General features: G+C 49.9%; 2 protein-coding genes across 3 annotated transcripts in view; one reads left to right on the forward strand and one right to left on the reverse strand.

Moving 5' to 3' along the window:
- MED12L (mediator complex subunit 12L) overlaps positions 1-27,829 on the reverse strand; it is a 143,969-nt gene that overhangs the window by 63,801 nt on the left and 52,339 nt on the right. The gene's annotated exons all lie outside the window — the stretch shown is intronic.
- GPR87 (G protein-coupled receptor 87) lies at positions 10,270-12,654 on the forward strand. The gene is made up of 2 exons (XM_086467965.1): positions 10,270-10,303; positions 11,618-12,654. The coding sequence occupies exons 1-2, from the start codon at positions 10,270-10,272 to the stop codon at positions 12,652-12,654; spliced, it is 1,071 nt and encodes a 356-aa protein (XP_086324091.1).

Raw genomic sequence — 27,829 nt, forward strand, 5'->3', positions numbered from 1 at the left:
AAACTAGGGTTGCACCAGGCTGAACTTCTCCCAGTCATACCCCAAATCTCCGTGGGTCCTTCTCCTTCCTCTTCGAAACAGTGGAGTTCTGCAAGTAGCTAACATGGTCAATTGTGTCGCAGCAGTATAGACTGAAACTCAGAAAAACCCCAGCTGACAACAGCAAACGAGGATTTTTTCGTCCTTTTGCAATCTGAATTAGAATTGCATATAAAAAACAATAGAAATGGTTGCAATGCAAAGTAAAACACCTAAAAGTGAGACCAGAATTACTTCAAAGTTTAAATGGCACTGTCTACACGCACGTACCAATAATACCATGAGCTATTTTTCCACAGTATCCCCTGCAGCATTTGAGAGACGTGACAGATGCACAATAGCCACAGCTACAACGCATGATGGTGTAATGCAATCAATCACATACCCTCACTTTTTTTTTCTTTGTGACCCAGACAACATCCTGATTGTTTTTAAAGTTTCATTATGAGCTTTTTAACTTTCTGTTTTTCATAGCCTAATACCAATAATCAAACCTAAAGGCTAGTATTTTCAGCAAAATGCTCCCACAAATCGAGCCCGACGCCCAAGAGAGCCTTCGCCTCGCAGGCGTGCTGCGGAGCAGAGGCCTCTCGGGAGGCGTCTGTGCTCAGAGCAAGCCGGGAGCGGCCGCGTGGCACCGCGCTCCGCGGCAGCACCGAGCGGAGCGGCCGGCCGCCTGCTCGCCTGGGCAGAAGCCAGCTCCTCTGGAAGGAGCTCAAGACCACCCAAGCACCACGTGCTGGAACATAATAACCAGTTTCTGCTTTTCACCCAAACTACTGTGTTTATAAAATTTTAAATTTAAAAAACTACGACTTCGGGATAATAAGGCACACCGGCTAAGTAAGGAACAGCCTATGGAATAGAAGGGTGATTATTTGACAAAGATTTCCATGCTGCCCGTTGTGCCAAGAACAGAGCCCACAGGAGCGGGAAGGCTGGGAGAGAAGCTTGGGAAGAGCTTAAAAGAGGGGAAAGTTGAAGTTATTCTGGAGAAATACATGTAAATGTGAACCTGCTTCTGGCCTCTCCCCCTTGGAAGGAAAGACTAGAAATGTGACCTGCTGAGAGATTAAAACCACGTCTTCCAAGCAGCAAAAGAACTATAATCCAGTGGGATGGAAAGGGGACAGAGTTTGCAAACTACACCAAACTGGGAGGAGCAGCTGATACCCTCGGAGGGGTCATGCTGCCATTCAGAGGGGCCTCGACAGGCTGGAGAAGTGGGACACCGGGAACCTTGTGCAGTCCAGCAAGGAGAAGTGCAAAGTCCTGCCCCCGGGGGGACCAGCCCCCTGCACCAGGACATGCTGGGGCGCCGGCTGGGAAGCAGCTCCGCAGGGAAAGCCGAGGGCGAGCCAGCAGTGTGCCTAATGTACTGGAGCATCTGATGTACTGGGGGGGCTGAGAGATCTGGGACTGGCCAGCCTGGAGCACAGGTGGCTCAGGAGGATCTTACCAGTGAGTACAAACACCTGACGGGAGAGGGCAGAGAGGACAGGGCCAGGCTCCTGCCAGTGGCGCCCAGTGCCAGGACAGGAGGCAGTGGGCACAAACTGGCACGCAGGAGGCTCATCCGAACACAACTTTTTTTGTTGGTGGCAGTGTTTCGGTTGTTGGTTTGGGGTTTTTTAACTACTATGAGGGTGGTCAAGCCCTGGAACATGTCTCCCAGGGGGGCTGCGGCATCTTGGAGGTACTCACCACCCGACCGGACACGGTCCGGGGCAGCCAGCTGCAGCTGATGCTGCTCCGAGCAGGGAGCGGGAGACGATGAGCCACTGCACGCGACAGTGCCAGGGGGGAGCTGCAAGGCTGCAGGTGGAGGTGGAGGCTAACCGGGCAGCACCCAGGACCGCTCTGCTCCGAGCTGCGGGACTGCCACCTGCCCCTCGCCCGCACGGAGCGCTGCGGATGGAAGTGCACCTCGCCTGGCATATTCTTAACGGGGGTTCAAAGGAGCAGCTCTGTAGGATTACAACACAGCTTCCACTATCAGCAGGTTTTGTGCAACCAGAAACAACCATCAGCAGCATCTTCTAGAAAGAAGCAAAGGAAACATTCCAGAGTTAATCCTTTCTCCTGTCTAATTAGAGGCTGCCATACTGAGAAAACAATTAATCCCAACTCTGCCAACCATCGTGCCTTTTTTTCTTTTTTTTTAAGCAAGCAACTGCAACACAGCCCCTCTTCCACCAACAGCAGCCATCTACCTGCTGCCCAACGGGACACCATTTCTCTTGGCAGTTCTCTCGTAACTCTTCCTGTAAAAGCAGCTGCAGCCCCAAGGAGCCGTACCTTAGCACTGCACTGCAGACTACACTGCTTTAGGAAGGGCAGCCGAAGCGCTGGCCTCTCCTCCAGAGAAGAGCAGCCTGCGTCCAGCCCGTCACTGCAGTCAGCCTGCAAAGAGCAAAGCACAAGACCAGGAGCCACAATAAAGGCCTGACAGTAGTTTTTGCTTTTTAGTCATTGAAAATGCACATGCTTGGCATTAATGCAACAAAGGACTGGAGAGCGTTTCTTCAACATCTCTTAGGGACCACGATGCATATTCAAGAGGGAAGAGAACTCATGCATCTTTGAAAATAAGTTTAAAAAACAGTCTTACCGGAATGATTGACGACATTTACTAGATTCTGCAACCTCTGCATTGAAGATCTGACTCAAAGCAAGTAATGCTAATCCACAAACTTTTAAGGCGAAACAGTTCAAAAGACAGAAAAAAGAACGAACTGGATAGTTCAGGCAGCATCCCCAAAAGGTCTCATGTCAGAGCTATCCCATACAGGGGAAGCTGTATACAGGGGAACCCATATAAGGGTTCATAATCATTCACTTGAAATGAAGGGGGAAAAAAATGGTTACATTTGGATGACATATTCCAAAAGTGACTTTGAGGGAAGTAGATATGTCCAGATCATATTCTTTTTTTTTTAAGTGAAGAAATCATGTTATCCTAAATGCATATTCCCCCAAAATTGAGACTTTTGCATATCAAACAGTATTATTTAATGTTTATTGCAGCATTCTGCTAACACGCAGTTCAGTCTCTCCTGCAACCGTAGAACAACTGAGCTACAGGTGCAAACCGAATGTGAGATTTCAGGCAACGCCTGCAGTAAGGCACGGGCAGAGGCTGACGGAGCGAGCGTCAACGGGCACACTTAGCTGGTCGCTCTGACGCAAGGGGAATCTAGCACAGGCGCTGCAAACACACACGGCCCTTGTCGCTGCCCTGTACCGAGAAAGACTAAACCCCGACCATCAGTAAGTGAGAAGCTCTAGAGGTTGCAGGAACGGCGTACAGATAATTTTTCTCAGACAGCCCTTGGGCAAAGCGGCCGTGGGGAAGGAAGTCCCCGCTAGCTGCGTGTCTCAACACGGATGTGGGGGGACTGCTTCTCTCACGCACGTACCGACACAGATCTCAGCTCCCTGTTCGGCAGAGGCTTCCACGGGGAGGTATGGTCCCTACCCACCGGCTTCTTCCGTGGAGTAAGACAGGGCAGGGGCAGGATAGGATCCTGGAGACAAAAGAAGCTGCTCCACCAGCTGAAGGGAGATGGAAGCAAGCTGCACGGCAGCTTGCCTGGGGCCAGGACGCTGTGCTGTTCAGAGACGCACGAGAGAAAAGTTAGGCTGGAATTGAGGGGGAAGTTCAAGGAGGAACCTGAAAACCAAGAAGGGGGTTTTGCACTAGAGACTGAAGCAGACGAGAAGCTTTCTGAGCAGAGACAGTGGTTCCTGTTTCTGGATATGAGTAACCAGACAAGCACCATAAGCCACAGCCGAAGACAGTTATACCCTAGTTCTTATTTTCCAGCCTCTCCACAGTTCAGTCAGTTAAGCACGGCAGCGTTACCATGTTATAGGGAAGTGGCACATGCTGTTTGCATGTCCCTCCGTCACCACACTCCTAGGAAGGCGGCACCAGGAACCGAGGGCATAAAGCCCCACGGAGGGCTATTTTCAGCCTCTCCCCAGCCACCCCCCGTTGAAGCAGTTCCCGGTTTGAAGCAGGCAACACGTGCCGGCTGGCTGGGTCAGGCGTGCAGGGCGGCAGACACCACCAGGCAGCTCGGCCGGCCTCTGGCAGGCACGCAGGAGCGGGCACTCGGGGCTCCACCACCGCAGCAGAGCGTGGCTGCGGCAGGGGCACCCCAGGAGCTCCGCACCCCGCCGCGGGCAGGGCCAGCCACACCAGGCTGCGGGGCCCTGCCCAGCCGGGAGGTACCCCCCAGGAGGGAGATCCACAGCCTCCACGGGCACCTGCACCCGCGTTTGACCACTCGCACGGTGAAAAAGCACTGTCCTGTGCTTCGATGTAACTCGGTGTTTCAGACTGGGCCCACTGCCTCCTGTCAGGTCAGCGGGTGCAGTGAGCAGAAAGAGCCGGGCTCCCTCCCCGCAGGCAGCCACGCAGACTGTAGGAACCCCTGCGCCTTCCCGGGCCCAGGCTGAACCGCGCCAGCTCCCCCAGCCCCTTGGCAGACCAAAGACACTCATACACGGTGCATGATCACCGGCGGCGGTGGCCCTGCGGTGCACAGCAGTCTGTCACTAACGCAAACCCTGGCGTGACGCTAGCCCCTGTCACCGCTGCGCTGCCGCCCGCAGCGTGGCATCTCCTGGCACAACAGGCACACAAGCACAGTTCCAAGGACGGGGATGCGGCAGCTGGAGAAATGCAAGAAACAAGGAAGTGTGCAAAGCACAAGAGGGTGCGAGGCGCGTACTCACTCGCTGCGGGTACAAATCCAAAACAGGAATATCGAGTTATTCCACTTTGCATTAACAGTACATTAACATACACTTTTACCACAAGGGAGACGGACAGCTCCTAAGAGAGGCCTCCGAGGAAGGAAAAGGTGGTGGTGTCCTAGTTATTGGGATTGGGCTGTCTTTTAGCGAACAAGGAAAGCACTAAGGAAGATAAATAGGCACAAGCAAGGAAAAGCAGAACATTAAGGCTGGCTCAGGTGATGCAGTATTGGAGTGGACGGAAATAGAGAGCAGGGACACAGGCTCCACTTGCCTGCTTGCAGAAGCTGCATGCACACATACACTTGCCCTGTAGCCTATACTGATGCTCTTTTCCCCTGAATCTTTACAATTAACTCAGTGATTTAGTTCTGATGCGCAAAAGAAAGAGCATAATCGCAGCCAGCCAGCAGCAAATTCAACAAACTGCCTCACATTTCTACTGTTTACATTAACGCTGTCATATACCAAACTTACAGCGATGAACGCTGACTGACTGGCAAGAAACCACACATCAAAAAGCTATGTGCTCAAATTAAAAAATCCACACCTAAAACTCTGCAGCCCCACAACCTAGAATATACAGTCTAGTTCACAAAGAGAATGTTCTAATTTTTCAAAATTCGTAAATAAGATGAAAAAAGAGCAATTCGATTTGAGGATACAGAATTTCTTTAAACAGTCAGGCAACTTAAAAGCCTTAGTCATTAGAAAAACTATACAGTCATTCCCTACCCGTATGACACTCAAGTCTGCCATGCAGCCTATTATTTAATTTCTCATTTGAGGTTATATCAGTCATGCATGTAAACCAGTCTATCAACACTAGCAGTAAAAGATTACCTCATCTGAGAAACAGTATGTACTTAACTTGTATTTAGTGCAGTTGACAGCCTTTAGGGGAACGACAGGAAAAAAACAACCACCAACCAAGTGCATAAACTACAAGAAGCAAAGATTATTCTGGTTTAAAAAGCTGCTTGAATAAAGGAGCAGCTTCTATGGCAGCTTCAAAACCATGCAAGCAGACTATATTTATATGAAAGAGATGACAGCTGGTTAGGATGAAACTGGCCAGAAGAAAAGTGTCCAGAGAACTGGACAAGGAGTGGAAAACCAACCTTGCCCAGCACAGAAACACCATATTCAAACAAGCAAAAACACCACTACCAGAGCACTCAGTCAGTGAACGATTATGGAATATCTTTAAACACTCTCTAAAGAGAAAGCAGTCTTCATCTCCCGTTCCAAGAGAACACATGGAAAAGGGTGACTTCTCCATACGTGGTAACTTTCTTCCTAACCCTAGAATAGGTTTGCAATATAGTGGCCTTTATCAGAAAAAAAAACAAAGCTTCTGGAGTACAGGGATACCCCAGATTCAACTCAAATGAGCCCTGCTCACACACCCTAGCATGAAGCCACCCTACTCCAAGTGCTCTGCCTACCACAGTACCCCTTAGCCTGATAGACTTAGGTAGGAAACTAAGGGAACAGTTTTGGACTAGTGAGTCTAAGCAGGGTCATCTCCGAATCCCCAAGTTTTGTCACACGACCCGCTCCGTGCAGCAGGGGCCATCGTGCCTGCACTTCTCCGCTGCTCTGCACAAACTTGTTTAAGACTTTAAAGCTTCAAGCCACAGCAGCATAAGGGAAAGTCCTCAGCACACAATTAGGGCAGCTGTCAGTAGGTGTTGTCTCTAACCTCCACCCCATGCAAGCGCCAAAGCCTCTCCGCTGAGCTCAGCTGGGCCAGCAAGGCAGGGTACAGAACACTGCTCATGTAGCTTAGCTGTCACGGTGCACACTTGTCGAGACTTTCCTGATCTCTTTTTCCAACCCATACTTTGTTGGGACATTTTTGGAACATGTTTTAACATTAAAACGATCAGAACCAAGATGGCACCAAGATATCCACTCAGAGGCTTGGTCCTAATTGGTCTGCAAGAACAATGAGCAAGCTCCCAGTATGGCTTCCAGGTGACCCGGATTTCCCTGGGCCATTAAGGGTGTGGTCACGTCTTCACTGGCCAGGAGGATGCATGTAGCAGGAATCACCCATGGTCAGTAGTCTGGGCAGGAATCAGCAAGCCCACACGGGGTTTGCTAAAACTAAGCAGCGCTGACTTGAAAAGCATAAGAGAAGGGATGCTGCTGCTCCTGCCACCCGCGGAGCACCCTCCCCTGCTGCGTCCGGAAGGGACAACAGAGCCCAACAACCATGCAGCCAGGCTGCTTCGGCAAGCACAGGTTCTGCACAGACTGAGGAGGTAAGCAGCCTGCACCCGAGCAGAGGAACTGCAGGGCAAGCACAGGAGCAGTGCTGCTACTATCAAACCCCAAGAAGCGCTGGTGAGCCCAGCGGAGACGGGGGACTGTGACACACTCCCTGGGGTAGTAAGAAACACGTCTGTCCAGGCAGAGCCTTCTGTGACAGTGACATTTCTGGTCCAAGTGACTGCAGTCCATCCTCTGCCGCAGTTTTCAGCCATGACATGACAGTCTAAACCCCAAGACTCAGACTAACAGCCCCGTGGATCCACGTAACAGCACCCAAGAACCAAGACACGACCCCCAAGGAGGAAGGAAACTGGATTTTGATCCACACCAAATAGGGGCTTGAGAGTCTATAGGGTGTGGTGGATGGCCCGTCTGCGCCGAGAGCAAAGCGCAGGATGCAGACGGGAACGCCAGCTGGAGGGAGAGGCCAGAGGCCAGCTAGGCAGAGATCCCCTGCAGCAAGGCAGCCCTCTCACCAGTGCCAGAAAGCATCCACCAGTTCTCTGATGTGAAACAAGAGACAGAATCTTCCGAGAGCGTAGGGGCTGCCTGCACCTGAAGAGGCATTCACAGATACTACCTGGTGTTGGATTTTTACAGTCTCTTAGCGACAACATCTACCCAAAAGGAAGGAGGCAGAGGTGGAAAGAGGAAGGAGCCTTTTTTGACAGGATTTAGAGCAAATCCCTTTGGGACCCAGAGTAACTGACAGCCCACTTAGCAGAGATCTGATCCCCAGCTCCATCGAACCCTGCAGCACTTCCCAGGGTGTCAGCATGGGAACGTGGGAGTCAGCACTGGCACTGCCTCCCTTCCCAGGAACGCAGCGAGGCTTTACTGACTCCTTCAGACGGAGGAGCCGGCAGAGTACTTGCCTGAAGAGCCTGAGAGCAGGGAGCTTTCCAGGGACCAGGACCAGGAATTATGCAGACTTAAAAGGAGGGAAATAAGCATCTTATTTGCATAAGAAGACAGATATGCATCTCTTCATAAAATTCACATATTCTTTTGATCTCGTGCCTCCTGAGCAAAAAAGGATAGCCGCAAATTATAAACAACAGCAAGAGAGCGATAGGTTACTGCTTCTCAGACCAAGAAAAAAACAAAATATTTAACTGGACACCAGTTGTTTTCAGAGCAAGCAATGCCAGACAAGAAGCCAAACTGATAAAAGGCTTAAAATACCAGATTTAAAATTTTTACTGATGCTTTAAAATGCAATGATTTGCTTTACTGCCATCTAGTGACAATTCAACGCAGTTCATAACACAGCGATAATCACATAAAACAAGTTTAGATCTGCAAAAGGGCTTCAGTAGTTTTATCATCTAGTCATTCCCACACGAGGCACAGTCAAGTCTAGTGTAACTGCTGAGATCTGAACTATTTTGCTAGTTTTCCTATCAAAATTTGTCAACAGAAAGCAAAGCACTGAAAAATTAATGCATTTGTGTACTGCAAGAGCAAACCAATAATCTGGACTGTAGCCTCACGAATCGGTATTGTCACCATTTCTTTGAACAGTGCCAAAACATTACAATGCCATCATAGCATAAATTAGATTCTGCAGGTTTTTGTATTCCCTATAGGCTGGCTTCTGAAGGACCTCATTGAAAACCATGAGAAAGGAACAGGAACTTAAAACTTCCACCCCAATTTGCTGGATACGTTATATACACACATATCTCGTAATTACATACAAAACTTTTTTACTTCAAGAAGCGAGAGATGATAAACTTAAACAAACAAACAAACAAAACCCCCAAACATTCTCAGGCATCCCTCACTGAAATGTCCAAGCTGAAATAAACAAAGACAATGTCCAAGTAAGAGATGTTGGGAGTAAGGTCAAGGGCCCTTACCATGGACAAGAAACCAGCTGCAGCAGCAGATCGTGACAAAGTTGTGAAGCCATTAAACCAGCGTGTTCTGGCAGTCAGGAGACAGATTCCACTGCTGCAGTAAGCGGGATGGTATGTTTGCCAACGCTTGTACCCTAACCTAATCTTCAAAGCTGAGAAGGTGGTGTAGAAATACCTGCCTGGAGACTATCAAATCCAGTACCAATTTAAGAAAAGAACATTCTTGGCCAGGCTGTTGGAGGCTCACTAGTCCCAGTCCAGGTTTTTGCAAAGGTTTAGCCCAAATTTTTCTGAATAAATCAAAATAAGGAAGACAAGTTTTAAAAAGCTGAAATCCAACATATTTTTACAGAGGTTAACAAACCTGAACTGAAGTTTGCTGGGACGAGAAAAACCCACAAGATCACGCAGCTAAAGACAATAAAAAAGCCAGTTACACACTGACACTGATCCCTGCAAAGCACCGAGGGGACAGAAAGGGTGTTGGAGCTGGTCCCAGCGCAGCCATTTGCCGGCTTCCTGGTGCAGGTGTGAGGAGGAACTGAGGAACCGGGATGCCTGAAAATGTTAGATGACGTGTTTCAGTGGTGACAAGGAACCCAACCACCGTGACACAAGCTTTTTTTGAACCACATTTGTAACACAGCACACAGTATTTGTCAATGGGATTCAAGGAAGATCATCTTAAGCAGATACAGAGAAACGCTGGTTATCTTCAGGTCTTACAGAACTATGAGAAGGGTCTGGGCTTCATCACTGTACATGACGTGTCAGTAGAGTAAGAAACACACGCAGAGGGCTAAGGATCAGCGATGGAGACAGATTCTTTACATGAAAGGCACTGGTACAAGAATAGAGGAGACAAAGCGGCCACAGAGACGTTCAGGCGGGAAATTAGAATAATTCTGCTGATTATTACAGCAATAATGCTCCAGCACAGCTTTGTTAGTGAGGAGGAGGAAGGGAAACAGCTTTACCAGTGAAACTGATAGGCTCACGAAAACTAATGTGGCAGGATTGCCTGCAAGGAAGTGGAAATGTGGCAGGGAAGACCTCTGTGGCACAGCAGCAGTGCGGTATGCGGAGGTCAGCCATCAGCATGGCTCAGCCCTTTCACCGGGAATTCTGGAGGACGCTCATTTCACAAAACTCCTCTCCATGCTGGGGAGAGGAAGGTGGGGTCTTCTGTTTCGCTTTGGTTTTAATTACAATTTATTTCCCCCAGCATGTAATGGTGGCACAGCCCATGCCGCATCCTGGATCTACGGCTGCCAGCGGGACTCCTGAAAAGCATTTCAGCTGAAAACCAACAGCAATGCAAATGATGGGGTATAATTTGTCTTATGGAAGACTGCCAGGTAAAATACTGTTGGAAACTTAAGTGATTGAGAAGTGTTTACTCTATTACTATCAGTTCCTACCAACATTTTAAAGAAATAAGCCATTTCAGAAAAGGCTGTCTAAATACTGCCAAGTGCCGACCCAGTGGGTGTCAGTCCTGGCCTACCACACCAGCCGAGATCAGAGTATAAACAACATGAAATTGTTTTATGAGAGAATTTATAAGTCTGAAGTTTTTTCACAAACATTTACACATGAAATCTTAAAATCCCCAGAGACTGTTATTTTTAAATACATTTAACTAAGCTAAGTTTTAAATGAGTGTTTTAATAGGCCCAAAGGGTCTCTCCAGCGTTCTGTCCCTTGACAAACGGATCATCTCACCTCACCAGCTGAGCTCTGTCACGACAGCCAAGAGCTGACACCCTGCAATTTTGAGGCACCGCTCGTTCCCAACACGCTGGTGCGCAGCCGCCTTCGCCCGCAGCCTGACGCGAGACCAGCGACGGGCACTGCCGGCCTCGGCCGGCGGCGCGGGGAGCGCCCAGCTCCGCTGGGACGGCAGGCGCTCAGGGGAACTGGAACCAAACACAGAACTTCCAGGCTATTTATCTTCTTCACATGCTGCCAAATGTTTCCTCGCACACCCCTCGCCGTGAGGCTGGCCAGGCCCTGCGGGCCCCGGCCCCAGCGCTGCTCCAGCCCGCGCCCCCTTGCCCTGCTGCACCGCTGCCCCGACCACCAGAGACCCCAAAAACAGGCATAACCCCCACGTCGCAGAGCGGGTCCTGGCGGGTGCTGACCCGTGCCACGGCGGGGAGGGCACCACCGGCGTTAGACAAGAGCTGGTGACAGGGAGCCGCCCCACACAGGCTGTGCAGGGCCCGACCGGGATCCCGCCTAACGGGTCCCTCCCAGAGCCCGCCGCCATGCCTCCGGCACCCCACCAAGCTGGGCTTTCCCGTCCCTCGCCCGCCAGGCGGCAGCAAGGGCAGGCCAGGAGGGCGTCAGTGGCACGGGAACCTCGGGAACACACATGCACGCACACCCTGCGGTTTTTTCCTGTCCAAGTATTTGCAGAAGCCCCTTTGTGTTTCAGCGGGAAGCACAGACCTTGCGCGCGGAGGCCAGCAAGCCACAGGCACGGTTACTCTGACAGGTGCAATACTTCGCAGCCCTGTCTTAAACTCCGGTGTTCTGCGCTGGTTAATCCCATCAGCCTCCGGAGTTGCCCAGAGACAGGACATTTTCTAGGGGACAGTTCTGAAACGGCCCCATTTGTAAAACCCTAGAAACATATTTCAAACTTGGTGTTTTCCCTCATTCCACAGATGACCGTCTGAGCCAAGACAACAGCACCTCACCCAACTCCACAGCAGGCTTGCTCGGGAACGCCACGCACAACGAATTCACCACCATCGTCTTGCCTGTGCTTTACCTCATCATTTTCCTGGCAAGCATCCTGCTGAATGGCCTAGCAGTGTGGATTTTCTTCCACATCAGAAATAAGACGAGTTTTATATTTTACCTCAAGAACATCGTGGTTGCAGACCTCCTCATGACACTGACGTTCCCATTCAAGATAATCCAGGACTCGCAGCTGGGACCGTGGCACTTCAACTCTTTCCTGTGCCGATACACCACGGTTCTGTTCTACGCAAACATGTACACCACGATTGTGTTCCTCGGACTCATCAGCATCGACCGCTACCTGAAAGTAGTGAAGCCTTTTGGAGACTCCAGGATGTACAGCATCACCTTCACCAAGATCTTATCCGCCTGTGTCTGGGTTGTAATGGCTTTCCTAGCTTTACCAAACCTGATCCTTACCAACGGCTACCCGACAAAGAGAAACATAGACGACTGCACGAAGCTGAAGTCTCCCCTGGGAGTCAAGTGGCACACAGCCGTCGTCTACATCAACACCTGCACGTTTGTAGTGGTGCTGATAGTGCTGATAGGATGTTATATTGCGATATCCAGGTACATTTATAAATCGAGCAAACAATTCATTAGCTCATCAAGCAGAAAGCGGAAGCATAATCAAAGTATAAGGGTTGTTGTGGCTGTATTTTTCACTTGCTTTCTGCCATACCATTTGTGCAGAATACCCTTTACTTTTAGCCATCTAGATAAAATTCTAGATGACTCTGCACATAAAATCTTGTATTATTGTAAGGAAATGACACTGTTCCTGTCCGCATGTAATGTCTGTCTGGATCCAATAATCTACTTTTTCATGTGTAGATCATTCTCACGAAGGCTGTTCAGAAAATCAAATATGAGAACCAGGAGTGAGAGTATTCGATCACTCCAGAGCGTCAGAAGATCAGAAGTGCGCATATACCACGAGTACACTGACGTCTGAAGTCACCTGCACAGAGACTTTCGCTAAATTTGTGAGAATGTTTGTATATCATGTAAATAAAACGTATCTTTGAGTATCTGACCATGGAAGTTCATTCGGGAATGCGCAGACATGTACAGCTTTTCCATTTCAGCTTGCTTATATCCATCTCAAAATTCAAAAGCTTAAATCCACACAGAGATCAGGCTCGCTTCAGAGGGGTTTGGGGCGCTGTGCTGGTTGGTTTTTTTAAAAGGCCACAGAAGCTAAGGATGCCTCAGCTCAAAAACAACCTGGAGCTCCAGTGGAGATGGACAAGCTCTGGCCTCGAACCAGGATCCAACGAGACGAGCCAACGCCGCCAGGGATCGGCGGATGAGGGGCTGGCAGCAGGCAAAGTGGGGGGGAGGTGGCGGCGCACGTTCCTGCGGAGACCCTCGGTGCGCCCGGGCAGGGCGGCTGCTGGGGCAGGGCGGCCGTGGGGCTCCGTCGGCAGAAACGGCGCTTTGCCGCCGGCCGACAGCGGCTCAGCTTTTCCTCTCGGGCACTTGTGGTGCTGGCAGCGCTGGCTTGTCCACAGATCAAACCATCAAACACAAAAAATTCAAATACAACCCTAGTTTAAGCCTCTTCTCAAAAAAAAAAAAAAGAAAAAGAAAAAGTAACAAAGGAAAAGACTGTTAAAAGTGCTTTTAATTCCCATTAACCTCATTCTAAGTGAGGACACAATGAAGAATGTCCCAACAGACCTGCATGTGACAAGACTGAGCAATCAACACCAAGCTGAAAACTCCATTTCCCAGCACTTTCTACGCCTGCTTAATACAACAGGAATAAGACTTAAAGCATTAAGAATTTTTTGCTCAAGTTACCACTTCAGCTGCTTTCGACTCTTGGAAACAATAATTGTGTGCGATAAGCAGGTGAACTTCATTTCTGGAGAGCAGTTCAGGCAAGAACTTCAGGGTATTATTTTGCACCGTGGCACATGCAACGAGAGCAGAGGAAATACTAAAGGAGAGCATCCAAAATCAAGGCAAGAAGAAAGGAATAATAAAAGACCAACACAGCAGGTGCCACATGAGAAAGCATTGACTAACACCACCATTATTTAAAAGAAGAAACCAAGCCCTGGAGAGGACCCACCCAAGCCAATATGGACTGGGACACCTCACATCATTTCAGTGAGACTCTGGCAGGCTTTGCACCACACAAGCAGTTGACAGCACTCCAGATTTGTTTATCACAGGGGTGGAAGAAAGCAAAACCATTTGTCACAGCTGCTTGCACCAACATTCCCGAGCTGGTTTCGCAACAGCCAGCCCTGGCGGAGCGGGGCAGGCGGCCGAGCTGGCCAGGGCACCCAGGCCAACAGGGCAGCGAGAGCCACAACAGGGTCCAAGGCTGCTCCAGCAGCTCCTCCACCCCGGGACGGGGTGTGGGGACCCGTCAGGGTGCGGCAGAAAGACAAGTTCCTCCTCCTCTGATGGCCGCGCTCCACAGAGGAGGCCATCTCCAACCCAACAGCGCGGGCGCAGGCCCGGGGTGAGCTCCTGGCTCACTCAGAGCGGCTCGGCCAGGGGCTCCAGCCGAGGAGGCAGGGACAGGGCGAGCGCAGGCTCCCCAGGACGAGCTCCCCAGGGGCCGGGAGAAGGATTTGCAGGGGGGCAGGGAGGCAGGGAACTGTCCCCCAGGAGCGAGAATTCAGCTGCCTTTAGCCAGCGGAGACCACCACCCTGAACGCACCGCGCTCAAGCGCAGCCAGCTCAGGCGGCTCGCCCACCGAGCGGAGCCCGCGCAGCACCCCGCAGCCCCGGCCCCTCCGCCCCTCACTCTGGAACCTCCCCAGGGCCCACAGCGTGGCTGGCCAACCAGCAGTGAGGGTATACTGGGCCACTCAAGGCTACCAGGATGTGTTTGTGTTTAATCCTATAAAGGGAACAATGGTTACGTGAATCATTTTGTCCCGTACTTCACTAGGGATTAAATTAGATTTGTTTAGAGTAAAAGCTGTTCGTACAAAAAAATAAACCAACTCAAAAAACACAGATTGTAAGGAGCTGACGTGTGTTTTGAGCAATCAATTTTTATACACATCTTATGCAACAAACAGAGGATGATGGCAACAGTCCCATCAAGTGCCTTATTCATATAAGGACTTCCCTTTTAATATAGGGAAAAAAACTGTTTGAGAAGAAAATGCTGAAAATGCAGCATCCAAATAACAAGATAAAATACTGCCTGAGAACACCTTTGATGAAGTTTGCTGCTGCAACAAGTTTTGGGGTGTTTTTTTAACCGTTTAGTTTTAGATTCTGTTTTATGCATAATGAAAAAGCTGAAGTGTAAGTATTATCACATTTAGATTAATGCAAGTATTACAAAACTACTTACATTGTTCAGTGGGGATCACTTCTGGAAAGGAAGACAGGATATTTTGGGTATTTATCCTAGTTTAAATAAAAGTATTTTAAATGGCTAAAATACCACAGAATAAACCCTGTATTCCAATCAGCTCCGTAGAAAATTATGTTTACACATCACCTCAAAGACTAGTTCTGGGATCAAATTTGCCACTTTGTACTCTTAGGGGTCTATGCACATACAAAACCGTATCAAGAGAACTATTTGGGGGACTGGGTTGCATAGTTTAAATTCTCGTAAGCACCAATTAAACAGAACAACGTACTGGGTTGGTTTTGTGAAATGGTAATATTTAGGACTGGAAGATCCGTTACATACACACAGACATCAATAACCAAAGACCCTCTCAGTAGGTCTTACACGGCTGAAGAAAACTGAGACCTTGTGGTTCTGGTCTCCCTTTTACAATGCAAGTAATAGTAAATCACAGAAGGGTTTACGGCTTGTTAAAATTGTGATCAATAATTACCGTGTTAATCTACACACGTGCGCACACCCCCCACCCCCGGTCTCTGCTTTGCAGCTATTCCCCTTTTAACACCTTTGCAACACTCACACAGCCACAGGACCAGGCAAGCACACACAGCCTGTCGTTCCCACCAAGGGAGATGGCTACACAAAATCTTGCAATAACAACGTCCTTTATTTAGGAGGCTGCAACTTTTCCCCACCCCACTCTGTGCCCTCCCCTCCCGGGCACATCACCCTGCCGCAAGGCTAAGGCAGGTGGCTCATGCACCTTCCCTGCTGTGCTCCATGGGCTCAGCACGCAAAACAGATGGGTATCACCACATCTTTACTTTCCCACAGCCTTCTCCAGTACTAATCTTTTGAGCTGAATTTCCCTGTGCACGCGAAAGCCTACCTCGATGTACCCGAGAACACCTTTTGCCTTGCAAGAAGCCATGCAGACCATCACAACGGGGTTTACATCTGCTTGGAGACAGAGGCGAGACTGCAGTCAACCTGGGAACAACTCCATCCCTCACCAGACGGACCTGCAGTCAAGCCCATTACTAGTGAATAATCTATCTGCAGACTAACGGCGCTGCAGATGAGATGGCTCTTCCCGTCCTCGTTGCCCACGCCTGCTGAGAAACCCCCTCCACTTGCACCGTTTGGAACCGAAGCTCATGAGCCTGCTAGACTTAAGGCTGCTCGACCACAGCCAGGCTACACGCTTCCACCAGTCTCCCTGATGCCTGGCTTCGTCCAGGTTCTTCCACGCTCAGCAGCGCTCCAGCTCCTCCTGACCATGCACACAGACAGGTGACTCCGTGCCGCACACGCCTCACTGAGCTACCCACTACCAGAAGTGGATCACAGAAGCAGCACACACCTCCTAAGATTAAATTCAAATATTCTATATGACTACTAGACAACATTTTAAATGAACAGTATAGCAGAGTATTTCTATACATAATGTGTGTACAGACGCACAGACTCTATAGGATTCATCATACACAGGCAGAGCAAGAAAGCCTGAACCCCTCTCAGAACCATAACCTTTTTCCAGGTGGATGGCAGACTTGCTACCCAACTCTGGCAAAGCCCAAAGAGTTCCATCAGCAGAAACACCCCTGTTTGTCTCTAACCAGGGGCACAAAGGAGAGGCGAGGAGGCTGCAAACCAGGCGTACAGGGTTCAGGACTCTCTCCTTGCACAACAGTGGAGCCTGCACACCAAACGAAGCTCAGTGATGGCTGAGAACATGACCAGATGGCCACCCACACCTCTTCTAGAGGCTGCCTGCCCTCCTCAGAGGAGCCGCATGTGCACATACCATGCTTTCTCACTACCTGCTTATTTTTTAATGAAAGGCTGCGTTTACACAGGATTTCCTCCTAGGAGAAACAGTACTGCTGTGCCCTGGTAAGAATTTTATACCAAAAAAATCCATTACCCAAAGCCACTGCACCCAGGGTGACGGCCTTCAAAGAGCAGCCTAAAGACACCCTTCCCAGGGGACCACAGAGATAAAGAAACCAGTAGTTTCTGGGAAGCTGTCACAGTGGTCCCACAAGGGAACAGTGGGGCATCCGTACGAAATCCCACACCGGGAAGGGAAGGCGCAGCCGCACGCTCCAGCACACAGGCCAGCCAGGACAAGGTTCTGCTCTGAAGCCTGACAACTTGGATGCATACAACACTTCACTGTAAAACGAAGAAAGTTTACTTGATCTTGACAGGAACCAGCTGTGATAATCCCTTATTGCTAGTTTATACATGCACTTAAATATACAACTGTTCTTTGAAGCTGCTGTTTGTGAAATATTTTCCCAGGGCTAAAAATTAATCATAAAACAATATCCTAGTCCCCAAATACCAGATAACTGTATTTAATGTCTGGATTTGACATGGAATTTTGGTCCTTAGAAGTTCTTCTTGAAAGAAACACCTTGAAAGAAAAAGGTGCAAGAACGTTCACAGGAAAAGTCTCAGGCCCCGATCTATCGCCGTCGTTCCAGAGACCCACATCAGGACAGAAGTACATGTACATTTGGTTGTGCCGTCTGAGACTCCCATTGTTTTACAGGACGCTGTATGTGAAACACTGTTCTCCAGGTGGAGGCACGACAGCAGATCAGACCCAAGAAGGCAAGGAGCGCACAGTTTGTGAACACTGGTAACTTTTCCATTCAGGAAACTTTGCATTACATTGGAACTGAGCAGCCCAGCCAGAAGTTTCCATGGCAGGGGGCTACTGGGGAAGATGTGTTATTTATTTGAACACATATTTAAGAGACAGCTCCAGACTGCTACCCATGCGAGCCTCCTGTCACTACACATATTGTGCTGATAACTTTCGAGGTTTCTCTAGCAATGACCTTTACTGTGGCTCTCCACCCGTGCAACTTCCTCGGCACCTTAAAAAAGGAAACTAAAACCCCGAAAGTTCTAAAAATGTATCTTTGCATTGATGTGCACCAGAATCTCATGAATTAAGCAATCGCAACTGCGTAACTAGGGCAACCGTGACTGGGCTCATGCAGGTGTACGTCAGCCCCGCTCCTCAGCTCTCCCCACTGCACCCTGCGCCACCCTGCAAGGCACAACGCTCGCCTTGAGAGCGACAGCAGCGCCGTCTGAATGCGGCCAAAGACCTAATGACCAAGTTCCAGACAGATCCTTGCAAGGCCTCTGAAGGCTACTCAACACTGCTGCACAGCCAGCTACCCGTAGGCCAAACAAAACCAGGCAGAAAGCATTTACCAGCAGCTTTGAGAGGGTAAAAAACCAAAATCCAGAAGCCCTGCAATGCTTTTGTAATTAGTACGCCTCCTAGTGGGATTATTCTGTAAAAATATTTGTCTTGGTCATCCTGCTTTTATCAATTCACAGAGCTTGGCCACAGATATAATACAACCTGTGTGTTTTCACGTTTAGTAGGGTCAGAAGCACTGACTACTTCATTAGAAGGCTTTATTAACGTGGCACAGACCTATAAGAAGATTAGCAGTCATAAATATTGCTTATATATGGCAATGGTTTGGTGGCGTAAGATCCTTCATTTAGAAAAAAAACCAAGTCTGAACTCGTCAGCCCCATCCCCGTCAGCGAAGGCTTCAGAGCTGCCACCCCAACTTTGCACTTCTGTCATCAGACACATGAAGAACCCAATCAGCACCAGCAGCCCTTTCAGTCACCAGATATGCTCTGATACGCTGTCAGTTTTCTCCTGTCTGTCTACAAATCTGTGTTCTCCAGTTCCGACGCAGAAGTCCATCAGAAGGACCATAAAAAGGTTTCCTTTCATAGGCACTGAACTCAGACGTAAAGTTAAAATTATTTTCTTAATAAAACAACAGCTAGACCAGCAGAAGTGAATTGTGGATTTTGGTGGAAGAAAAAGACTTGTATGGCTAAAGGCAAAATACAACATCAGGTTGTTCTTAAGCCACCAGCAGCAGGGGTCCTCTGGCAATCATGCTCACTGCTTGCTTTCAAACCCTTTGGAAACCACAGCTGTATCTTTAGATCCTTAAATACTAATTTTGGCTGGCATTTTGGAAAAATATCCATGTTTGCATAACAAAGCGGCCCTTCAGTTTGCCCTGCTGCCTAGAGTCATTCCAACGGGGTGAAACTGTACACAGAGCTGAGACATCCTACCCGCCCTTTAAGCTCTTAATCCTCTGCCCTGGACAACTGCTTACTTCTCTGTGAAGCACACAAAAAATCATCTGGGCTACAACACTGAATTCATCACAAAACAGCAGCTTACACTTGAAAACACTGCATTTCTCCTTCTTTTGGGACTTCACATACTCATGGGGAGCTGCACGCTTCCATCTTTTACTGGAGGCAGCACTGTGACTGATGTACTTAGTTCTAGTTTAACAATTCTAAACAAGTTTTAACCAAGAATGACATTTCAAACCAAAGAGTACAGCCATGCCTTAGGCAATCCTATGACGACATAATTTCAAAACGTAAAGCAAGAAAAAGTCATCCCCAAAGCTGCTCGCCCTTGGATTCTGTTACCTTTCAGCATATCACCATTTTAAAAATCATTTCGTACCAATGGCTATGCAGCTTGAACTGTCCACTGCATCATGAGACCTGCACAACTCATCAGGGAAAAACCACAGAGCACCCACACATTTTTGGACTTTAACTCATGTTCGAGATGACTTTGCCTGCTTAGAATGTACTTCCTTTCCCAATATGCATGGGCTACTCGTGATCTTCGGAGAGGAAGACAAGTGACACTTCGCTTCTGGTCCCCTGGCGAGCGGTGTTCTGCCTCTCTTGCCCAAAACCTCTGCGGCAGCCACAGCTCGCAGCAGCTTCTCCGCAGGGGAGCAGCACCGAGGAGCACTGCTGGCACAGCCCTCCAGCCCCACCCGCCGTAGAGAAGCAGCTGCTCCCAGCACACAGGTATGTCCTTCCCTGGAATCAGCTAAACAGGAAAGAGCATTCTCTCAACTTGGGCTTATCTCTGCGCTATGTATTGCTTTAAATTAAAATTCTGCCCTCAGCGGAAGTCTCGGTACCTATTTCCATCACGAGCCATTTTTAAGGTATACGTACCAGCACTGGCTCGTTCACAGGGGCTTACGCAGTCTGTTCTGTGTCTTCCTCCTGGGCAATAAAGTTAGTGAGCTACAGCACTGAACTGCAAGCCTGAGCAGCAGGGTCACACCGCGCATCCGAAGGTCCCACTCAATTTATTTTAAAATATTTTGGGTTCAACTCCCCAGAAGTATTTTGCAAAGCCCAGAACATCACCCTTGGCTTTGCAAAAACCGAAGGTCAGCTTCTGACTTCAACCTGAAGACATTTCCCCTCTAGAAGAATTCTGTTCAAAGGCAGGCTGCATTTAACTGCTTTGCCATACTCTCATTCTGGGGATGCAATTACATTACGTAAGCAGAGCCAAGCAAAAACTGTTCTAAAAACACCTCCTGAAGTGTCAGCGGGCATTGCTCTGAAAAGTCACGGGACTAGGCTCAGCAACCAGGCATTAACACGAAGCCTGCCCGTGCGGAGAGCAGGTGTGACGTTCCTTGGGGTACTGGGCTCTGGTCTCCCCTGCGCCACTAAAAAGGCAATCACCCTTCCTGGAGCAAACCTGGGCCCCGCTAGCGCAACAGTGGAAATCAACTGCAGCATCAATCTGCTTACACAGTGTCCTGGCGTGGCTGGGACAGAGCCCCAGCCCAGCCGTGCCCGGCAGGCCGTTGGCAGGGCCAGCCGGCCAGGGCAGCTGCCCCGAGCGAGCTACGGGTGCAGCCTGTCCCGTAATGTCACGGTCAGCACGGAGGGGGAAGGTTTGCTGAGGAGGGGGAGCTGCTGTGGGCTTCCTGCTGGGGTTCCTCTGGCTCCTCCCTGCTCCCGAGGGCTGCTCTCCCGTCGGTTGTGACGGCTGGCTATTCACTGGGCTGAGTACAGCTCCGTACACCTTTGGTGGTACCAGTGCTGTTTCATTAAATTGTTTTTGCTTCCACCCCCGGGTCTGCTCTCCTCTTCCCGATTCCCCTCCCTGGCTGGAGGGGGGTCAGCGATAGAGCGATGTTATTGCTCAGCCCCGGGTACAGGCTAAACGTGGACACGTGCTGTTCTGAGTTACTCACTACAAATTATTTACATAATATTCTACAGTAGTCATAAACACGGTGCTAGAATTGTTTTCTTCAGAGAAATGAAGTCAGTACAAAACCACAGCTTGTTAAACACTCGCTCACCCAATACCAGCCCCAGAAGCGCTGACTCCAGAACTCCATCACGCAAAGCTGAAAGCCGGGACAGGCAGCAATTTAGGACACTTTGCAACGCACGTGTTGGTCGATGTCTCTTTACACTCGGCTGAGAAGTAACAGCCAGCCCTGCCATATGCACGTTACACAAGACAGCTTTCTCTTAATGTTATCTGGCTTGACGAGAACAAGATGCTTCACTTTTCTGTTTCAAAGCATTCTCTGGCTTTTTTTGTTGGCGTTGGGGGCGGTGGGGCAGGGGTGCAGCAGCAGGGGGAGGGATGGGAAAGGATATGCAAACAACTGTGATCCCAACTAATATATATAAAGCGATATATCTACTTTACAACGTCAAAGCCCCATTTCTAGGCTGTGCGAGAGCAACTCCTGGTCCGATACGAGACCCCAGGAATGGAACTGAGCATTAGAAAGCACTGAGAACCCCTTTTAAGTAAGCTGGAACTTTCCAAGTCAGACTCTTAATTCAAATCGAGCCCTTCAAATAGGGAACAATAAACACACAATCAAAGTCCAAACACGCCACAAGCACACAATCAAAACCGTCCCACAATTTGCCTCACACTGCAGATCAGCTCCAGCTCTCTGCTTCAGCTCTGCCTGCCCCGGCTCCGGTAAGGAGTATGGTCACACTCCGTCCACGTGCTTTCATTAAGAGCCAACAGTAGCTGAACCACAAGTCCTGTCCCACTGAGAAGCGCACACCTCGTGACAGATGACAACGTTCATAACCAGAGAGGACAGCTGCGTAAGACTTACTGCTTTGGTACCCACGGAGTTGGCAAACCCTTTAAGCAGTTCCCATTTACAGTTTGCCACGTGCGAAAATCAGGTTCTCCATGAAGAACCACCTTTCTCGGAAGGGTAAGACCCCCCCACCACTGGCCATTTCACTTCTGGGCAGGCGCAGAGGCTTACGGGATCAGTTAACCAGCACGTCAGGGCAGAGGGCAGGGAAGATGGCACTGCGCTGCTGACTGCCAGATGTGACATTTCCAGGAAACCACTGGTTAGTAAAGAAAATTAAAGCGTAAACCTAACGGGCAAATCCCCTGATGGCGCAAGATACATAATGCACAACTGCTCTGAGCACCAACAGCTAACTTCACAGACTTTCCAATTCAGACGCTGCTGAGCACAGAGTCTGGGTCCGTGGATTTTACGACTCTAAAAAAGGAAATCTGCAGGCAAACCAGGGAGGAAGTTTACTGTTCTTATTTATAACGAAAGGACAACAGAATCCCATGACTGAAAGTTTCCGTAGCTGTTTCCATTGAAAAGGAAAGACAACACACGACTATGCACAGAACTGAAATGTGGGTTTCCTAATCGTCACTTGGTTATTACCTTGAGGACTGCTTATTCACCGATGGCATCCCAGAGAAGACCGAGATGATCTCTTTCATACTCAGATGAAGATGTAAGCATGAGGCATGTCCCCCTCTAACCACAGCAATGAAACCATGCAGAAAAGCAACTCCAGGACGGGACCAGGCAGAGGGAAAGGGCAGCTCCTGCTCTGCAGAACCAGGGAGCTCAGCTGTGCAGGACGGGACGGCCGGGTCTGAGCCCTGCCTCCCCCGAGGCAGGGGTACCGCAAGGGCAGCGAAGCACTCCAGATCACTTGCCCGTGCTCACATCCACCCCAGTTAGCTAGGAGAGGCCTACTGGATAGATCTAGAAACAACGTACCACCGAGTCGTTCAGAGACGGAGCCTGCGACTGGACTGTCAATCAGTTAAGCAGACTAAGAAGGAACATCACACTTCAGAAAAACAGAAGGGAGACACTGCTCTGCACTGCAGAGAAGAGGTACCTCTAGCTCAAGCTTTCTGTCCCCAGGGGCAGAGCACGGCCCCGCGTACCTACACGTCCTGCCGTGAGCCCAGCACGCCCGCAGTACGCCTGCGACGCTCCGACACCGGTAACGCAGACGTGGCAAAGACCCTTCTGCTCTCGCACAAACACAGGTAACATTAACAAGCCCCGGACGTGCTCAGGTGTAAGAGCCACCTCCAGAAAACCACGCAATTCTTCTGGCAGGAGTCCCACTTCCACGCCACATCGCTACCTTCAGGTCCACCACAATGCACAGTCACCTCTGCTGCCGACAGAAAGCACATAGGTGGTTTTGGGCCACTTTAGGGAAACTGGAAAAAAAATCTGGGGCTAGAAACAACATACAAAACAGGGCTTTCTCCCCACTTTGCCCATGAACAGAAGGCCCCTGCAGCAGGAGCTGCCGCAGCGTAACACCTTTGACCCCTTTGCAACAGGTCTGCTGCGATAATAGACTCAGTCTCCCTTGGAAATCCCGATGTTTCTTCGGTCTGCTTTGTAACCACCTCCTCAGCTCCGTTTCAAGCAGGATCAGGGGGTAAAAGCTTGTTACTGCAGTTCACAGGAGACTGGGGAAAGCAGCCTGTGTGCTGGTGCCTCTGGAAACAGCCAGGCAGAGGGTGTGGAGAAGAAAGCAGAAAAAAGCAACCTATTCTGCATCAGTAATTAAAGCTGAAAGAAACCTGGAGAGGCTGGCTACCAGCCTGGGCTGTTCTCTGGACTTCACTGCCAGTTTGCTTTGAGGTGCTAGGGCTTCAAACAAGAATCTTAGTTTTGCTGTGTGGCATTTTACTCTACCAGAGCCCAGTCCTTCATGACAAGTTTGCCGTATTAGCCCGTTGTCGGCTGAGGCTCAAGTCCTGATTTTCTGATGAATCAGCAAAAAAGGTTATTCAGCTCTTTGCTAAATACTCAATCGCTTGAAACAACTGGAATAACTTTTCAGTGTTTAAGCTACTTTCTCACTGCTCAAATTTTCCCTTTTCTTAGGTCTTTGAATGATGGCCTCCTTCAACACAAATCTTGGATGCTGCACATAAAGTGAGAACTGCCCTTGGGAGGAAGAGATTTAATTGAGGTTGGTGAACAATTTTGCTTTACCAAGAAGTTTCTCTTATCTTTTATTTTACGTTTCTCTCTCAAACTCACTTGTCTTGGCAGATTGCGCTTTTCTTCCTCTTCTGCAAGGATTTCATCTGGACACAAATGAAATATTGCTTATTTTAATCTTAGGCTTGGATAAGGAAGCTATTGGAAAAAGTTTATTATGGGTCACACTCTGACAGCTGACCTTGGTCCCAAAAGGGATACTGAGGATTCTGCTGCTGTTTCTGCAAAGAAAGGGTTTTTTTTAGAATTAATTACAAACGCCGTCTCAAAGGGCCAGAGGTTTTTAAAGCCTTATCTGACCCATTCCTCTTGTCCTTGCTTCAATAAACAACAACAGGGTGGATGGAAAGAGATGCAAAGTTTGGCTGACTGGGTGCCTTCTGGGGAGCACCCGAAAAGCCTCGTGCATCGTCCTGCTTGATCCTCCCCCGGTGCAGAAGGTCTGCCAGAGGAGAGGCAAAAGGGGCAGCTTGCCCTTGGACAAGCCTCCTCGCTCTGCAGCGCAGCTGGCTCCAGCGGGGCTTCCCAGGGAACAGGCTTTGTGGCTTGGAGCCGTCAGGAGATGCGCTGACATGGGCAGCCCCCGACCCCGGCTTCTGGCAGTGGACTCTCTGGAGGAGACAGTGGCACCGCGTTCCCGTGGCACAGCCGAGAGCCTGGGCCACCTCCACGCCTGCACAAGCCCAGGTCCGCTGCCACGGGACTGCAGCCCAGCTGCAAAGCAGAAATACCTTGTGCTGCCACCAACCCGTGTCTCACAGTGTGAAACCGGGCTCCCAGCTCACAGGCACGATTCCTCTCTAGCCGATTTCCACATTCGGAACAAGAATGAGTACAGAAATAGAATCCGTCTTTTTCCAAAACACGCTTCAGTTAAAATAAAACCCCATGGCGAGCAGGAGAAGGAACAGGCTTCTCTGAGCCCCCCTGCCCTGCCCAAAACCCTCACCACGGCGTTGAGCCTCATAAGGGAACACATCCCACAACAGCAGCTCAAGAGCCCCCTGCCACCCCCAGTGAAACCCCCCAGTCCGGCAAAGCGATCAAAGCAACATGGCTCCTCCCCACTGCTCCCGGCCTGTGCCTGCGGTGCCAGGCACCGGAGCAGAGGAGGAGGATGGCCTCCATCGAGCCTCCCCCAGGAGAGAGGGGAAAGGGCCCGAGCGGAGCACAGGCAGAAGAGGACGCTGGATGTGTGCACACACACGCAGGGAGCGGCTGGCACCGGGAACGAAGCGGGGCAGGTCACACTGGGTGGGTGTGCTGAAAGGGTCACGCTCGTGAGTGGGTGCAGGGTAGGGGGAGAAGGGTAAAGGCACATGCAAGTGCTCCTCCAGGCCTTCCCAGGACACTGGGCGTGAGGCCATCACAAGGAGTGTTAAAACCTGCAACTTCTGGCACTCAACAGAGCTTCTTCTTAAGTTACAAATTTAACCCTCTCCTCTCCTGAGGCACATGAAGAGCTACGACTCTTTGGGGCGGATGGAGTTTCTTCAATTTGCTTGAAACTGAAGCCTGACTGTCGGCATTGAGGCGTGACGCACCAAGTCCATGGCACGTGAATCCCCAAGCTACAGCCCACCAGTGCAGGGGGGCCCAGGGGAGCGGTGCCAGGAAAGCAGGCTGCCATCAGCAGGATCCCCGCAGGAGCTGCCGCAGCTGGAGGAGAGTGCCGAAAGAGGAAGGAGCCCGGTGCCAGGCAGCTGAGACAGGACCAGAGCACTCCTCTGCCTCTGCCACCCAAGGAAGTAACTTAAACTTTCATGCCACAGCTTCTGCCTACCAGACCCAAAGAGCTCAGATGCAGATTCCCAGAAAGGCTGAATGCTCACACTGCTGCGGGAACAGAACGTAAGGCACGTATAAAAACTGTCAACGAAATGACCGTCCAAACTCATCACCCAAAGGTAATGAATAATTGACCACTACGGCTTTGATCTGGGAGTCTCAGAAATGAGAGGGGCAAGAGTACTCGCCATAACACAGACACCTTTGTCTCTGAGGACAGCCCCTTATTGCACTGAGAAAGGTTCAATGGAATGGGGGGGAAGGAAGACCCACAGGCTCAGGTCAACAGGCACTGGCTCTGAGTAGAGGATGTGTACGCGGCAGCAATGCGTTCGCAGAATGTACATTCCTTTGTCCAGGCCTTTGGGCCCCTTCTTGTATGGTGATAAACACTCACAGAAGGGAAGTCCATGAGGAAATTTGATTTAACGGAGGCTTTGGGTTTTGCACTACAAAGCAGTGCTCAAGTCACATAGTAAATGTGTATTAATGCTAACATCCACAACTTACATATTTCACTTTTTTTTGAATAAAAAAATAAATAATATATAAATATAAACCTCAGTTTCTCTCCCCAAACCTCAGATCTCTCTCAAAATATACTACTTGTCCAGATTCATAGAAAAGATATTAGCTCTTCCATTATCATACATTTCCACTAATTTTGTGCTAGATTTCAAAGCCTCCCAGTAAACGTACAAGAAGAACAGGAAGGGAGGAAGACAGACTCGTGATTAAGGTGAAAAGAAAGGAAAAAAAGGAAAAAGGCATACACCAAAGATTCACCACTTATCCCGAGAACACATCTCTCCGCCTTTGAGCATGCCCTGAGCAACTACAACATAAGCCCGTGGGCTCCAGCCCCGAATGCTCCTGCTAAGAAGAGCCGCAGCTATCAGGGTAGGGAGCCTCACAGCAAAGGTCGCAGCCAGGCCTGGGAACCGCTTAGGAAAAGAAAACACCAGCCCGTCGCTTCAGACCGCTCACTGCTCTGCCAGCTGCACAGACGCGCCTGCCGTGAAAGCAGCTCAGCGCTGATCTCCGTGGAAGCACGTGGAAGCACAAAAATAGCTCTGGCCCTCTGCAGCACGCCAGCTCCCGCCCGCATCGGGCCCAGCGGCAAGGCACGGCTCGCCAGCTCTTCAGCCTTCTGCCTCGGAGACACGTCCCGCTCCGACCCGCTGCTGCCGCAGGTAACACCGCCCGGCGCTCGGAGAGCCGAAGCCTGCCCGGTGCGACGGAGCCGGCGATGGGCCGAGCAGAGCAGGCACGGACCGCGCTCCCGCCAGTAAGTACCAGCTCCTGCGGCGCTCACACCGGGGTCGGGGCGGTTTGGATCCCAGGGCGGCGGTGAAAGGCTCAGTCTGTAAATCCGTCTCCTGACTGAAGGGGCACACGCTGGCGGTTTTAGGAGTCTTCCCAGGTGAAAGACCCTGCCTGTCCATTACATGCTTCTGTACGGTACAACGCTCCCAAACATTCTCTTTACTTTTTAAATAACTACCAGGACAGTTTGAGGGTTTTTTCAATTGGCAAGTGAGGTGAACAGGAAATCATCCACGCGTTCTGCAAACCACAAACAAATGACTTGGAACACAAAGGAGCAGTCGTCACCGTAAATAAATACAGAAAACCAAGGCAGACAAACCCACACCCGTGAGGCTGAGGCAGGGAACAGTCCGAGCTACACCACCAAAGACTGCTGAGCTGCAGGTAAGGATCGCTCTGTAGTGTGCATTGTAGCAACAGGTATTTTTCTTAAGCAACTACTTTTGTTTTAATTTATGACTGAGGAAACATAACTACACAAAACTCAT

This window comes from Leptosomus discolor, chromosome 7, assembly GCF_034619465.1.
Source record: "Leptosomus discolor isolate bLepDis1 chromosome 7, bLepDis1.hap2, whole genome shotgun sequence".
Classification (NCBI taxonomy): Eukaryota; Metazoa; Chordata; class Aves; order Leptosomiformes; family Leptosomidae; genus Leptosomus; species Leptosomus discolor.

What these genes read in the sequence shown, in the direction of transcription:
- GPR87 (XM_086467965.1), top strand. Translation starts at nt 10,270, where the DNA reads ATGGGGTATAATTTGTCTTATGGAAGACTGCCAG. An exon ending in GTCTTATGGAAGACTGCCAG is followed by an intron (nt 10,304 to 11,617) that starts GTAAAATACTGT and finishes CTCATTCCACAG; the next exon opens with ATGACCGTCTGAGCCAAGAC.